Source organism: Phyllopteryx taeniolatus, chromosome 16, assembly GCF_024500385.1.
Source record: "Phyllopteryx taeniolatus isolate TA_2022b chromosome 16, UOR_Ptae_1.2, whole genome shotgun sequence".
Taxonomy (NCBI): Eukaryota; Metazoa; Chordata; class Actinopteri; order Syngnathiformes; family Syngnathidae; genus Phyllopteryx; species Phyllopteryx taeniolatus.
The window spans coordinates 326,599-340,461 of NC_084517.1; the positions used below are offsets into that span (position 1 = coordinate 326,599).

The 13,863-nt window shown below is 43.9% G+C and overlaps 1 protein-coding gene and 1 long non-coding RNA gene across 16 annotated transcripts in view; one reads left to right on the forward strand and one right to left on the reverse strand.

The window, feature by feature from the left end:
- The window catches only part of LOC133466105 (coatomer subunit zeta-2-like), a 126,589-nt gene extending 120,524 nt beyond the window's left edge, over positions 1-6,065 (reverse strand). For 3 of the 15 annotated variants that reach the window (XM_061749477.1, XM_061749475.1, XM_061749474.1), the window contains exon 1: positions 5,861-6,041. In XM_061749477.1, coding sequence (XP_061605461.1) covers positions 5,861-5,878 — 18 coding nt within the window. In that variant the 5' untranslated portion in view covers positions 5,879-6,041. Of the gene's footprint in view, positions 1-5,860 lie in introns of all 15 variants that reach the window. The other 12 variants (XM_061749468.1, XM_061749469.1, XM_061749467.1 and 9 more) reach the window with 9 other exon arrangements.
- LOC133466106 (uncharacterized) lies at positions 4,820-9,920 on the forward strand. Its single transcript, XR_009784845.1, has 2 exons — positions 4,820-5,546; positions 6,748-9,920. It is a non-coding gene; the product is annotated as an uncharacterized LOC133466106 (long non-coding RNA).
- The last annotated feature ends 3,943 nt before the right edge of the window (positions 9,921-13,863 follow it).

Below are 13,863 nucleotides of genomic sequence, written 5' to 3' on the forward strand. Positions count from 1 at the left end.
CTTTTTTGTTTTTTCTCAATGTGTTGCTGACGGGCTATTCCCTTTAAAATAATGGCATTTCATTTTCCCATTGTTATCACCCATTCAGTCCAAGCTAGTAGCCAGCTGCAGTTTTCACCCAAAATCTAAAAAACATGAAAACGAGTTGCGTGAATGGTCTTTTTAAAAATGAGGAATTAAAACAAAAACAGGACTGTGCTTAATGTGCAAAAAAAAACACGTACCATAATTTCTTGTGTATAATGTGCACCCATGTATAATACGCACCCCTAAAGTTGACCTCAAAATTCTGGAAAACCCTTCTATGTATAATCCATTTTTACAATGCATGATTTTGCTTCTACCCATATGATCAAAACATGATTTTTTTTATTATCTGTATTTTGTTAGCTTTTTTCAAATAATTATTCTGAGGCTAAGCACGTCATTTGAACACGTAATACGTTCTATTTACTTGCTCTTCTTTTGAAATTCACAGCCCTACTTTTATTTCATAAATGAGAAAACACACAGTTGTGCTCATATGTTTGATTACCTGGGGAGAATTTGTAAGATGGGTACAATTATTTAAAGAAAACATGAAGGGCCTGGCGAAACACATTTTATTTTATTTTAATGCGATTCAAATTAAACTGTCAAGCATTTCAGAAAAGCATTATCATCAAACAAAACATAACCATAAAGAAAGGTTGTTGTTCAGTCATCAGTCGTATTTAAAAAAAACAATATTTCACAAATTCTGCCAGGTTATGTAAACTAATGAGCACAACTGTACATATTATGCAGACACCCCTGTCATATTGGAATGAAAGTGTAGGCTACACCTTTTTCATAGCCTCTAGGTGGCGCTGGCATATTAGAATGAAAGTGTACACTTTTCTCATAACCTCTAGGTGGCATATTGAAATGAACGTGTACCGCGTTTTCCTAACCTCTAGATGGCGGCATATATTTATAAAATGGGAAAGTTTTTTTTTTTTTTTCCATGTTCCCCTATACCTATGTATAATGCGCAGCAGTGATTTTTGACATTTTTTTTGGGGGGGGGGGGGATGCGCATTATACACGAGAAATTACGGTAACACAGTATGACAGGAAAGATGGTGAAAGGACGTTGTTGCATAATGAAGCTTCTCCCGATTAATTTGCATGCATTTTTCTGTAAATTGCCAGACCTAATGGTTTTATAGTCTTAAGAATTCATTCTGCTACTACCACCTTGAGTTACATACATACATACATAAAGACGAGTGAGCCCATTCCAGAAGCAGTCATGCAAGTCCAAGCCATGACATTACCTCCACCATGCTTCACAGATGAGCTTGTGTGTTTTGGATCATCAGCAGATCCTTTCTTTCGCCATACTTTGGCCTTTCCATCACTTTGGTAGAGGTGAATCTTGGTCTCGTCAGTCCATAAAACTTTGTTCCAAAACTTTTGTGTCTCATCTCTGTACTTCTTTGCAAAATCCAATCTGGCTTTTTGATTCTTTTTGCTGATGAGTGGTTTGCATCTTGTGCTATGGCCTGTATATTTCTTCTCTCAGTCTTCTTCGAACAGTGGATTATGATACCTTCACCCCTGCCCTGTGGAGGTTGTCAGTGATGTCACTGACTGTTGTCTTTGGGTGTTTCTTCATAGCTCTCGCAATGTTTCTGTCATCAACTGCTGTTGATACCCATGGCTGATCGATGTCTGCTGCTCAGCACACCAGTAGTTTCTTTCTTTTTCAGGACATTCCAAATTGTTGTATTGGCGATGCCCAATGTTTATGCAATAACTCTGATCAAATTTCCCTCTTCTCTCAGCTTCAAAATGGTTTGCTTTTCTCCCATAGACAGCTCTCTAGTCTTCATGTTTCCATCCATCCATCCATTTTCTGAGCCGCTTCTCCTCACTAGGGTCGCGGGCATGCTGGAGCCTATCCCAGCTATCATCGGGCAGGAGGGTACACCCTGAACTGGTTGCCAGCTAATCGTAGGGCACACACAAACAAACAACCATTCGCACTCACATTCACACCTACGGGCAATTTAGAGTCTCCAATTAATGCTTGTTTTTGGGATGTGGGAGGAAACCAGAGTGCCCAAAGAAAACCCACGCAGGCACGGGGAGAACATGCAAACTCCACTCCTCAGAACTGTGAGGCTGACGCACTAACCAGTCGGCCACCGTGCTGCACATAAAATCCAGATGTGGATAAATCTTAGCTAGATTTTATGCACAAGGTAATAAAAACCTGGACTATTGAGCAAACGGTTGAGGAGGAGAATTTGGAGGGAAAAAGTGCAAGTGTGGGACCCCCATTGGTTCACACATTTTTGTCTAATGTATATTCTATACATAGTCATACTTGCAAATACATTATTTTTCTGTCAAAAGTACTTTCTCAGTGTTGTTTTATGTTCAGATGTTTGCGATTTTCACCAAAGAAAAAACATATTGGTGTCAAAGTCATTGTTCTGCTTGATCTGTCTGCGTTCACAAAAAGGCTGTCTCCTCAGTTTTTTTTCCTCCAGAAACAGATTTGGCTGGAAGTAGCCTATATTTGACTGTTGATTACTAAAGAATGGTATAAGCTAAAGACGACCTTTTTTATGAAAGAAGAGAGTCTGATCTTTCTTTTGGTGGTTTTGGTGTTTACATATTCATAGTAAACATTCTGTGGGGCTTGAAAAATTAGTGAAATTGCTCAAAAATGCCTGGCAGTCTAGAGGGTTCCCTGCTCAGGAAATGGCTGGCAGTGAATGAGTTAACAAAATATTTTATCTCGTCTAATATTGCAAAACTAAATAAATTCCATATGATGACAGTGTGATCGTAGTGTTTTTAACTAAAGCATTCTGATACAAATAAAGAACACATTCTCCCCCATTTATGAAGTGTCACTGAACACACCTCGCACATGTAAACATTAATGGTGGCCGCACTGAATCGGTTGCCAAATACGCCGTTTGTGCCCCAACATATGAAGGCTCGTATTTAGTGTGCTTATACGGATTTTGTCCTGGAAGTCCCTAACAAAACCCGGCACTCTTAAATGAACATTCATTCGAAAACCGCACACAGACGCCAGAATTAGCGTGTTCTCAATAGTGTTCATCCAGCAAAAATGAACTAAGTTCAGTTCACATTCGCCCAAAATACGAAATACTTTATGAACTTTCATTTGATGGCACTCATAATTAACACAAATGCACCCTAAAGTGAACTAGTAGACATTCCAACAGCTTCTTCCCTCTTGCAATCAACTTCTTGAACAGCTAACTTACAATTCCATTACAACAAGCTGGCAATTTTTTGACTTGAGTTCGTTGTCACATTTCTGTATTATGTATTACTCGTGCACTCACTGTAGTTGTCTCGCCGTGCTGCACTATTTGCATATAGTGGCCACTCATGCCAGAGTAGCATCTGCTCCATTTGCACACTGATTGAGGAGTATCTGTAACATTTGCACAACCATTGTCCCAGATTATCGCAGTACTCGTCACTTTAAACCGCATACACTCCTTGAAGTCTCAGTGCCCTTTGCACAATGGTCATTGCACCGGACTATTGCGATATTAGCCATTCGAACTGAGGACTCTGCATCTTTTTGCACAATTGTTGTTTGTTGTTGTTTTTTGTCAATGTCTTTATGTCTCCAAAGTGTTCTGTAAATTGACTGTCTGTTGTACTAGAGCGGCTCCAACTACCGGAGACAAATTCCTTGTGTGTTTTGGACATACTTGGCAAATAAAGATGATTCTGATTCTGATGATTCTGATTCTGATTCTGATGTTATGTTAGTAAAGTAGACTAACGTTAATCTCATTGGACTTGGATTAATGATTCATTTTGACAGCACTTCATGTATACGCCGTAATTGTTACCAAACCTGCCCTCTATCCATCCATCCATTTTCTGAGCAGCTTCTCCTCACTAGGGTTGCGGGCGTGCTGGAGCCTATCCCACCTATCATCCGGCAGGAGGTGGGATACACCCTGACCTGGTTGCCAGCCAATCGCAGGGCACATACAAACAAACAACCATTCACACTCACGTTCACACCTACGGGCAATTTAGAGTTGTCAATTAACCTAGCATGCATGTTTTTGGGATGTGGGAGGAAACCGGAGTGCCCAGAGAAAACCCACGCAGGCACAGGGAGAACATGCAAACTCCACACAGGCGGGGCCGGAGATTGAACCCCACTCCTCAGAACTGTGAGGCAGACGCTCTAACCAGTCGTCCACCGTGCCCCAAACCTGCCCTGTGTACACTAATTACTTTGGCCAATTTTTGTCATCTTACATAAGTGGCCCTAACAGATTGCTGCATCTAAGTTTGGATGCACACTTTAATTTATAATAAATGTTATTGATAACCTGTCACTGATGTTTGACTTTTTGCACTATTACAATACTTTAGGTAACTAGTCATCATGTCTGCCATTCCATCAAACACACGTTAATTACCAGTAGTACACATGGTTCTTTAATGTATTTCCATTGTAGGCCGACTAAATGTGATCATTTTCATTGTCCATATATGGAGCTGAAACAGGTAACCTTCAACTTAACATTTTAATATAACATTATAGTCATCAGGCGAACAGGTGGACAACTGCCTAACAGTTCTGAGGAGCGGGGTTCAAATCCCGGCCCTGCCTCTGTGCAGTTTGCATGTTCTCCCCGTGCCTGTGTGGGTTTTCACCAGGTACTCCAGTTTTCTCCCACATCCCAAAAACATGCATGGTAGGTTGGTTGAAGAATCTAAATTGCCCATAGGTCTGAATGTGAGTGCGAATGGTTGTTTGTTTGTGTGCCCTGCGATTGACCGCCGACCAGTTCAGGGTGTAGCCCAACTCTCGCCCAAAGATAGCTGGGATAGGCTCCAGCACGCCCGTGACCCCAGTGAGGATAAGTGGTACAGAAAATGGATGGATGGATTATAGTCATCATAGCCTTGAGAAAAAAATTTTTGGGAAGTGGGGTAGTGCACAATAGGCCACTATTACATGGCCTTAGCTTTTGTCCTTCATGGAATTTGTTCCCTTTGCATTACTTTTACTTTGATACTAGAAAAACTAAAGAAACTTAAAGTAGTTTTGAACCCATTACTTTTACACTTTTACTTGAGTAAAAAGATACTTCAACTTCTACATAAGTCTTCTTAAACCCTCATATCAATACTAATACTTGAGTAATGAACGTGAATACTTTTGACACCTATGCAACGTATTGTACGTCGTCAATCAGCGAAATTTCTAATACTGCGTGAAAACGTGAAGAATGCAGTCATTTTGCTTGGAGGAAGACTGACCGGAAGAAATCGAGCTGGCTGACGTCCGCACAACGGATACCCATTGATTTATTTTGAGATATAAATTGCATGTTCTTCTTGAGTCCTTATATTTTCCAAGTGCTGTCCTAGTAAATATAATTTGGCCAGAGAGAGAGAGAGAGAGAGAGAGAGAGAGAGAGAGAGAGAGAGAGAGAGAGAGAACGCAGTGGACGTGGCACCTACGCTGCTCACTCGTCAAGCAGACAAAGCAGCTCATGGTAATAACAACACTTTCATGAATATCAAGCTCAGCCACACACAATGGTAAAGGAATGCATAAAACGCCATATTAGTTGGTCGCGATCTATCGGCAGTAGCTGTGTCCAATTCAAATAAAATAATCTAAGAAATAACTGCTATTCTGATAAGACACTGACCACGCCGTGGTTGTCCGTATGCTACCTGCAACCACAGCTGCCATATAGGGAAACAAATGCAAAGACAGTATCATCATCACATTAAATATGACTAACAATCCCCCACCAAAGTGAAACGCGTATTCTAAGTCCCATGAAACGATGGAGAGGCTCACCAGAGACGTAGAATCCATTGCCGACGTGCTCTTTCGTTCGCTATGTTGACGTGGACACCTCTGAGCTGTCACACCACCTCGCTCGCATACGGCTAGTACAGGGCAGGCTACAGTATTTTTCCTTACAGGGCCGCCCTGCCGCAGACAGATACTATTGGCTCACGCTGCAGACAACCAAATAAAACCATATGCCCATGTCGCTCGACAGGTGGCGCTCACGACCTCGCTCTCTGGTAATTTCACAATAAAAGTCTGCTCCTGAGTCATTAATTCCCCTCCAAAAGTATTGGAACACTGAGGTCAAATCATTCATGTTTGATGTGGACTGAAAAGTTTTGTTTGATATCAAAACATGAATATGAGACAAGAGAACAGTGCAGGTTTTATTTCCAGGTCGCCATACAGTGTGTGCAGTAGTGTTGGGGAGTCACTAATTACATGTAACGAGAATAGTAATTTAATTACAAAATGTATGTAATTGTGGTAGGAAATGTGTAATTTAATTACAGTTGCATTTGGAAATTTCCATGATTACAATTTTAGTTACAGTTGAAAAAGAGCCGCAAAAGCACTGATTATTTTTTCCATATCACTTCCTCCTTCTGAAGCTGATGCTTTTGGCTCTCTCTAGTCATGTGCCATTCTGTTGTAGTCTCAAAGCGCCACCTTGTGGTGCAATCTATTAGTTTGTCTGAGATTTCGAAAAGGTGATACTCATAGTTACGTTACACTATTGAACACATAAAAGAAACAGTGAGTTTTTAACATCCATCCATTTTCTGAAACGCTTCTCCTAACAGTGTCATCTTTATAATTTTGGACTTTTTTTATGGAACATGAATGTATCTGTCAACGACATTGTCTAAATTGTGCCCATTAATCATTAGGTCAGTATGGCATACCAGACAGCAGCTGAGTCTGGGGCGGATCAGACCTCGAGTCGCGAGATCCTCATAGCAATCAAGTCCGCTGGACAGATGCGTGCCAGCTGTGGGCCAGACCATCAAACTGACAGTCGAAGTGATTGGTAAGGGGCTGATCGGAGCGGGTCCGCAGACCAAATGCGTGAAAAATTTCAAATCTGTAACTGTCAAAAGTTGACGTCACCACCAGCGAACAATTGAAAGTCGGGCACACGCGGGAATCCAGGTCATTTAGCAGGTAACCGCAGGCAGGTAGGAGGCAGAAACAGCAGGTGACCTACATCATCAAGAAGTGGCAAATACCGAGAGTAAGTGCTTTATTTAACACAATGCTCGTGCTATAAAAAGTTATAGACATGTTTTAGGGGTAACTTTCATTCGGAGTAGCGTTTGTGCTCAGTTATCTAAAATGTTGGGGGAACGCTTAAAAGCATTGGTCGCGTAAGCTAACATGAAAGTAAATACGCACAAATTAACGTCCTTGCTAACAATAAAGGTCGTCGTTCACATATGATTCAAACCACGTGTCTGTTCTGTTTGGGAACAGTCAATTTAAATTTTAACGTAGTGCGTTAGCGTTGGCAGTAGCCCTTTATTCATCGCATTAAGTTACTGAAAGCAAGTACGAGTTGGTTCATTCAACAGGTAAAGCCAGGCAGGAGGTGCAGCACTTCACTTTTGGCGACACAGACAATCGGGAAGCGGAAAATATTAAACGTGGTTTATTTAATACAATGCTCCTGCTGTAAAAGTTTTTAACCAGTTTTTTACTTTCATTCAAAGTAGTGTTTGGGCTCATTTATCTAAAATGTTGAGCGTGCAATTTAGCATTGCAAGCAGCGAGAGAAAGTTAGCCAGACGTTTGATATTTGCCTGACCTTCGCCATGATTCAAACCACGTGTCTGTTCTGTTTGGGAACAGTCAACTTTAATTTTAACGTATTGCGTTAGCGTTGGCATTAGCCCTTTGATCGCCTACAAGTTACACGATCAAGGCTTTTTCTCAGTCTGATGCTGTAGTAGGTGGCAATGGGAGTCCACTACTTACTACAGGTCAAACTGCTGATATCTTGCATTTTAGTTAAACTGTGTGCAAATTTTTTTTAAGTAAAAATTATTCACCAAAAATCAATAAAAACACTTTTTTTCCTCTTTCTGATTGCTGTAGCACTTGGCAGTGGGAGTCGACTATTTGCTACAGGTCAAACTTTGCTGATATCTTGCATTTTGGTTAAACTATGTGCAATTAATTATCAGAAATATTCACCAAAAATTTATAAAAACACCCTCTCTCATTCTGATTGCTGTAGTAGGTGGTAATGGGAGACCACTACTTCCTACAGGTAAAAGTTTGCGGATGTATTGCATTTCGTTTGCAATTAATTGTCAAAAATATTCACCAAAATTCAATGATCACCAAAAATCAATAAAAACATGATGCTTGTTGCGTCATGCAAGACATTTACTAACTCCACAATTGCAGTTGCTATTTTTTTGGGCAATTTGTCATCCATCCATTTTCTGAGCCGCTTTTCCTCACTAGGGTCACGGGCGTGCTGGAGCCTATCCCAGCTATCATCGGGCAGGAGACGGGGTACACCCTGAACTGGTTGCCAGCCAATCGCAGGGCACATACAAACAAACAACCATTCGTACTCACATTCACACCTACAGGCAATTTAGAGTCTCCAATTCATGCATGTTTTTGGGATGTGGGAGGAAACCGGAGTGCCCGGAGAAAACCCACGCAGGCACGGGGAGAACATGCAAACTCCACACAGGCGGGGCCGGGGATGGAACCCTGGTCCTCAGAACTGTAAGGCAGACGCTCTAACCAGTCGGTCACTGTGCCGCCGCAATTTGTCAATTACACATAAGTAATAGTAATGGAAAATAAACAATCTAGGGGGGGTCCCGGGTAGGTGCCCGCTGGCCCCACTCCGGGGGCCTCGTCCTGGTCTCTGGGTGGAGGGCTGGGGTCGGTGCTGCTGAATCCCGAGCCTGTGTCCTCCTCTTCCCTCTACCTGGGATCCTCTGCTTGCTTGAGCTGTGTGGGGTCCCCGGCTGACTTGTGGCCGATGTTAGGATGTTGGCGCCTCCTGCTGGACAGGCCCGCCTTCTGTGCCCTGTTCTGGTCGCCGGGTGATGGCCGGGGAGGGGGTTCTCTCTGGTCTTCCAGCTGGTCGGGCCGGCCCGCAGGAGTCTAGCCTCTTACGTCACACACAGCACATATTATTATTCACACTGTACAATCACATCTCCTTCAGGAGGGGGCTGGCACGAGACATGATGAGGCGGACACGGGGCCGGGTACTGGCACTTCTGTGCTTGTCTCCAGTTTGGTCGCCCCCCTTCTCTGCCCTGGCAGGTCTCCAGTTTTAATGTATCATACACCAGTCAGTAGGGGGAGGGGAGTGTTCGGGCTGGGGAGGACACTCGGCCAGGCATTCCGGCACTCCAGCATGCTCTTTGGCCCACCATGCCTTTTCCCTGCGGATTTTTAATGCACCACATACATTCGCACATCCTTTGAGGAGCTGGTTGGCCTGGGTGGGAGTGACGGTTGTGGGTATTCATTGCCGTGTGACCGTCTCGTCTCACCCCCACCAGTCTCCCCAGTTTTAATGCACGACACCCCACCACACACAATCACAGTACAAGGTGAAGGTAATATAGAATACTTTATAATATTCTAATATGTAATTATATATGTAATATAAAGTTTCATGGTGTAACTGGTTTCATGGTGTAACTGGTTTGGAAAGCCCCCCCCCCCCCACCAGGCTGTATGTGGAGACCATATAGAACAGATGTCAAGGAAGAAAAGGACTGCGGGGAGCCACTATAAACATTAGATGAAAGAATGTGGGACGGCGTCTGGAGACGGCATCTGGAGCCAGTGGCAAATGGTCATCATTCTGCAGAGCAACGATGAGGTCAGATGAGACCATGGACCAATCAGACGACAGCGATTCCATACTTCCACTTTGAAACATTGTATAAGTCTGGGGTAGAATCAGATAGTTTTTTGTTCGACTACTCTATCTGCTAAGGATAAGATAGGGATAGTTACGAACCCAGAGCTCTGCAAAATGTATAGACTCCTCTGTCAGGAATAAATTGGTTGATTTTTAATACATTGTTATGAACGTAGTTCTTTCACGAAAACGAGCACGCTGGGAACCACGAGAGTAATAGGAGATTTTAAACACAGGTTCCTTCAAATGGTGCGCCCGACGTGATCCTGAAAGAACATCAGATAATAGGACAGAGGAGCGGACAGGAATGCAGTTGGACTGCAAATCTCCCCGGTGCACCGAAATAAAAAAGGTGAGCAGAAGCCTGTTTGATTATATCACGAATTCTGCACAGTTGAAATAGCGAAATTTGTACTTGTGGTACAGTTGTTTTGTTGTCAATAGTTAATAAGACGTTGTGTTGTTAAAATTGCATAATCAGAAGTCAGGGTAACAGAGGCCCGACGTCAGGGTAACAAGGTTCCTGACAAACCAGGATAATAGAAAATCCTGGGAGAGAGTAGGGTCACAAGGTACCTACTTGTCCCGTCGTAGACTGACCTGAAATCGGACGCGGTTTCAAATTGTAACGTTTCGGTAGACGTTGGGGATTTTGGGACCCCCAAAAACCGATTTAGAATAAGATGAGTTTGCCACCAAAACCCTGGGTTGTGAATTGGACAGTCGAGTGTAGAGGTAATGAATGTGATATGTATCGGAGTGATTACCAGAAGTCATTGGAGGATTTGTGGATTGAAATAGAAAGTCAGAAAAAGAAACAAGCAGGATTTAGAAGTGTGTGGGCAAAGTGGAAAAGAAAAAGGAATGTAAGTTGTTTCACGTAACAGAGAGGTTATTCTGAAAGGGAAACAAAGAGGAAGGAAAAGTTGGATGCTGCAGGGTGGAGAGAGAAAAGAGACTTGAATAAGAAAATAGAAGAGAATGAAAAATTGAGTAGAAAAATGTATGAGATTTGTCTGGTGTGCCCTGCCATGGCAGCTGTTCAGCGAAGAAAAAATAAGAGCGACAAATTCCCCCGCTAAATACAATTTACGGACCTTTCCGAAAACGGCCCCAGTGACGTCACTATAACCGGCATTGCCGGTCAAGGGGCGGCTCAAATGGCAGACCATTTGTAGAGGGGAAATAAAACTATCAATTCCGCACGAGCCCGCATTCAAAAAAGTGGGTAAATGTACAAAAATTGTCTTTAAAAATGTTTGAGTTTTTACAGAAACGGCTGCCCGGACTGGCTGCTGTTGGTGTAATTTGGATCCAGGGGCTGAAAAGGTTGACGGACAACATGAGCCTGGCGTGTGGTGACATAGTGAGATTGATACGCGCCTGTTGCATTTCGGTTCACCATCCATCCATCCATCCATTTTCTGAGCCGCTTCTCCTCACTAGGGTCGCGGGCGTGCTGGAGCCTATCCCAGCTGTCATCGGGCAGGAGGCGGGGTACACCCTGAACTGGTTGCCAGCCAATCGCAGGGCACATAGAAACTAACAACCATTCGCACTCACAGTCATGCCTACGGGCAATTTAGAGTCTCCAATTAATGCATGTTTTTGGGATGTGGGAGGAAACCGGAGTACCCGGAGAAAACCCACGCAGGCACGGGGAGAACATGCAAATTCCACACAGGCGGGGACGGGGATTGAACCCCGCACCTCAGAACTGTGAGGCTGACGCTCTAACCAGTCGTCCACCGTGCCGTTCGGTTCACCAATCGGATGATATTTTGACACGGTCGGGTCTGAATAATGTCGAACCTGAAATTTTATTTGCCCCTTTTGCTCCTATAGTATTTGCTGTGTGACATGTTCCCGTCCTCTTCCCCAACGGTGCCGAAGCTTCCGGACTTCAAACCTCTCATGGATCCCAGTTCTCACTTAGAACATTGCATAAGTATTTGGACAGATAAGACAGGATCACATCCCTCCCGTTTAAGAGAGGCAAATGTTATTTATAGAATAGCTTTACTTGAGACCTTGCCGGTTGAAGTTAGGACTGAACTTATTAAAGACCCTGACCTCATGAAAGGGGGAGATAGCTTTTTTAATTGTCATGTGTCACACCATTTGAAACTTTTTGTCGACAGAAAACACAAATCATCAGATGAGGTAAAGGACATGCAGGAACAACTTTTGAAGCTACCATTGGCCCAGGCCCGTAAAGTGACCATTAATAAATAAATAAATAAATAAAAATGGAAGCAGAAAAACAGATGTGGATGGCGCAGGGGTCAACGAGGAGACGAGGCGGGAGTCGTGACAGAGGACACCAACGGAGGCAGGGGAAGCCCTTGCCGACCTCCAACGGACCAAGCGTGCTTCAATTGTGGTCAGTATGGACACTGGGATTGCCAATGTACTGTTTACCCAATGATTCAACAATGACCTCCAGTGGAACCCGGAGAGGCCACACCTCAAAGAGGAGGCTACAAAGCTTCACGAGGGAGAGGTGGGCGCGTCCCGGCAACAGCATCCGCAGCAGGCTCCACAGCAACAAGAGCCATCTCGCCAGTACTACTGCGATGAGGACTGGTCCGAATGCCCAATGAGCCCGGAGCCAGGGGACGGAGGAAAGACAGAGCCTCTGAACCCCGCTAAGGGAAGACAACCACCTGAATGAGCTGTGCAGGGGTGCCCATGAGTGTGCCGATTACGATACCATTAAAGACTGAAATTGCTGGACAGACGCATGAACATCAGTTTGTCCTCATGAAAAGAGGGGCTCCAGTGAACCTGATGGGCAGAGATCTGCTTATCAAGACCAGGGCTACCATCCTTTGTAGCCCGGATGGACTAACGATACGGTTCCCCGATGGGACCATGATGAACTGTGGAAGAAGTTATCCTCCAGATGGAACATGATACAACATGAACTTCCGGAAGCAACTGCTGACATATATTGGGCCCGACTAAAACCTGAAACAAAGGAGGGAGGCGGAGTTTACTCGGCCTTCCTGCGGTGAAAGTCCTGGATCGACTCTCTTGCCCCCTATCGTCCTCCAATTGATCCTCTCCATCTCACACTGTTTTATGATAAAAATGACGATTTGGTTTACAGAGAAGCGTTTGAGCCAATACAGGGGGAAAACGGGATGCTCAATAAGTAAAAGTATTTACATAGGGAAGCAAGGTGTGGCAGCGGCCTCCACCTTGACGCCAGAGCAGAGTGAGTGGTTTATGATGAGTTTGACATCTTTTTCCACACTTTTTCACTTGCCACTAGGTCATAAAGCTTGAGAACTGGGACCCATGGTGAGAAAATGCCAATTGGCAAATGATTGGCAACAAGATCAAATACCCAATGTGTTGTACTCACCCAGTACTGAATGTTTTTGTATTCAAGGTACCATGGTGGACGGAGGGGTGTTGGAGCATGTGACTTTAGCGCGATTCCATGGCAGAGAACTCTCTGGCCATGAGGACGCCGCACAGCTGTTGAGCTCGCTGCCGGACTCATTGTGGTCCGAGGGTCCTGCAGACGGGGGTCTGTGTACATCCGTGACTCCGGTAACATTCGAGGTAAACCCGACTGCTTTTGTTAACGTGCCGTAGTATACTTGTAAACAAGAGGCCATAGAAGATATCGCGGAAACCCAAATTCTGAAATCCCAATGCTTTGGTCCATAAATGATGTTATGAAACCCTCCGCTCAAGCTGCAGAACTGCTGGCCAGGTGCGGGGCACTAGAGTTATCTGAAGGTCAGAGTGTTACTATTTATTAATGGTGCTGAAAAAAGTAGCAGGCTAATAAATGGATGCTGAAGGAAAATATGTTGTTAAACGGGATCAGTTAATTGACTTTCTCCCTGCAGTAACAGTTGATGTGGTGCGCGACCTCCAGGAGGCGGCGCCGAAGGAAGACAAGTGTAAGTGGCAAGAGACAGGTGCTGAGTATGATGACAAGGAGAACCTAGGAGACTGATGTTACCTACAGGAAAGTTATGTGTCAATGCTGAAGAAGCTGTGCTTTTGGTGGCACCCTTATCTTCTGCGTAAGGTAAAAGATTTTTGTGTTTTTTTGTGATATATGTCAAGATATCAGTGTTTA